The 1,772-nt window shown below is 48.7% G+C and overlaps 1 protein-coding gene across 2 annotated transcripts in view; it reads right to left on the bottom strand.

The window, feature by feature from the left end:
- Positions 1–1,248, bottom strand: part of LOC109913467 (DNA replication fork stabilization factor DONSON) — a 29,419-nt gene extending 28,171 nt beyond the window's left edge. The window contains exon 1 of one of the 2 annotated variants that reach the window (XM_020512982.2): positions 635–1,248. In XM_020512982.2, the coding sequence (XP_020368571.2) occupies positions 635–988 (354 nt within the window). In that variant the 5' untranslated portion in view covers positions 989–1,248. The remainder of the gene's footprint in view (positions 1–634) is intronic. The other variant, XM_048602993.1, reaches the window with a different exon arrangement.
- Positions 1,249–1,772: the final 524 nt, after the last annotated feature.

Below are 1,772 nucleotides of genomic sequence, written 5' to 3'. Positions count from 1 at the left end.
TGATGCTGCTTGGCCTGCTGTGTTCACCCAGCTCTACACCTTGTATATCTCAGATTCTCCAGCATCTGCAGTTCCTACTATCTCTGAAGCTCATGAGCTTCCGCGTTAACTCTTGTTCTTCTTTCCACTAATGTCGCCAGTCTTCCTCCCGTTGCCTATAACACCCTGTTGTAATACTGTAAATGCAAAGTTATTGTAGGCTATTTCTTTCTCGTGTGAACATTGATAAGAGGGAGCAGTTACTTTATTGAGCTGCTGCCCTCCTGTGGGCTCTACAAAATCCCAAATCAGCAATTCTCCAAAACGCAAGCGGTCAATCCCGAGTGTCGAACTTTTCAAAAAAAGTCATTCTACAGAGTTTAAATAAATTCAAACCCCTCCCCTCACAGTGAACTGAAAGTAATTTTTTTTAAGTGGGTGCGTGCGAATGGCGCAAGTGGACCATGAGTGCAGATCCTCAAGTGTCTAGGAATAACTATGTATAGCGGCATCAACAAATTAATTATTTTGCTTCTAAAAGGACGGCAGTACTGAACTACTGCAGATCCGGAACATGCTAAACATTACGCTGATTATTAAAACAGTCACCCTGCCTTTAATCACACTTTCTAAATCGGATGACAACATCTCAAACCTGTGCATCCCGTTTACTTGCCGGTTCAGTTCTGCCGGCGGAGGCTGGGGCTTTCCACTCCTGGGCGGAGAGTGAGCGGTGGAGCGGGTTGTCGGACTGCTCAGGCCAGCTGGTCCCGGCCCCGGCCCCCGCCCCCGGACGGCTCTCGGTGTTGCCGATGTTGACGAACGGGTTCCTCCCCCTCCTCTGCCGCTTGCCGCAGGGTCTCGGCTCCTCTTTGCCGGCCGGGGTCGGGGGATCCGAGGGGACGCCGAGCCGCGGAGAGCTGCGAGCGCGCTTCTTCCTCAGCCTCAGCGTCTCCGACGGCTTCTTAAAACTGGGCGAATAACCGGCCAGCTGCACGGCCACCGACATTTTAAAACCCGGTCAAAAATCAGGCGCACCGAGTTTTTCGCCCGAAATCCAGGAATTAATCGATATATTGTTGGACAACCATATGTTTCACCTTCCCCTTAAATATTTATGTTCAAAAGCAGTAATGAAACATCTTTCCCTGTTTTCACCCTCTTTTTAAAAATAAAAACAAAATCATGAAATATCACTGTCTCTACGGCCGGAGGAAAAATATTTTTAAAATTTCGCGCGAACAAACAGTTGGAAGTTTCCCGCCGAGGGAGCGCGCATGCGTAATACTGGCCCTGCCCAAATGGGGCGGGTGAAATTCCCGCGCAGGCGTATTGTGGTCCCTGTTGGAGTGTGTTCCAGAAGCATCCAGCTGGTGAGCAGTGTTTTTGGAAGTATCTTCGTCGAGTTATTTATAGTATGGAATAAAAATACCCTTTGGCTCGTGGTGTCCCACTAAGTCATCCAACCCCAGTGTCTCTATCTTCATAGCTGGAGCGCTCCAGGCCTGGCAATATATTGGTGAATCTGTTCTCCGCCCTCTCCAGTGCATTCACGTCCCACCAGCAATGGGTTGCCTACAACTGCACACAAGGCTGTGTCCTGACTAACGTTAAAAACAGCTCCCTCAAGAACCTTAGAGCTCCCTCGTACCCTTGTATACGTTGCCTTGACTAATAAAGGCAAGTAGCCCATATTCGTTCAAGTAAAAACAAAGAACGGCTGAACATTTGAAACAAAAAGAGTGCTGGTGAAAATCAGCAGGTCTGGTTGCAGTGCACTTCTAAAGGGTCAC

This window comes from Rhincodon typus, chromosome 11 (genome assembly GCF_021869965.1).
Source record: "Rhincodon typus isolate 14 chromosome 11, sRhiTyp1.1, whole genome shotgun sequence".
In the NCBI taxonomy this organism is placed as follows: domain Eukaryota; kingdom Metazoa; phylum Chordata; class Chondrichthyes; order Orectolobiformes; family Rhincodontidae; genus Rhincodon; species Rhincodon typus.
This window is presented reverse-complemented; position numbering and strand designations above follow the sequence as displayed.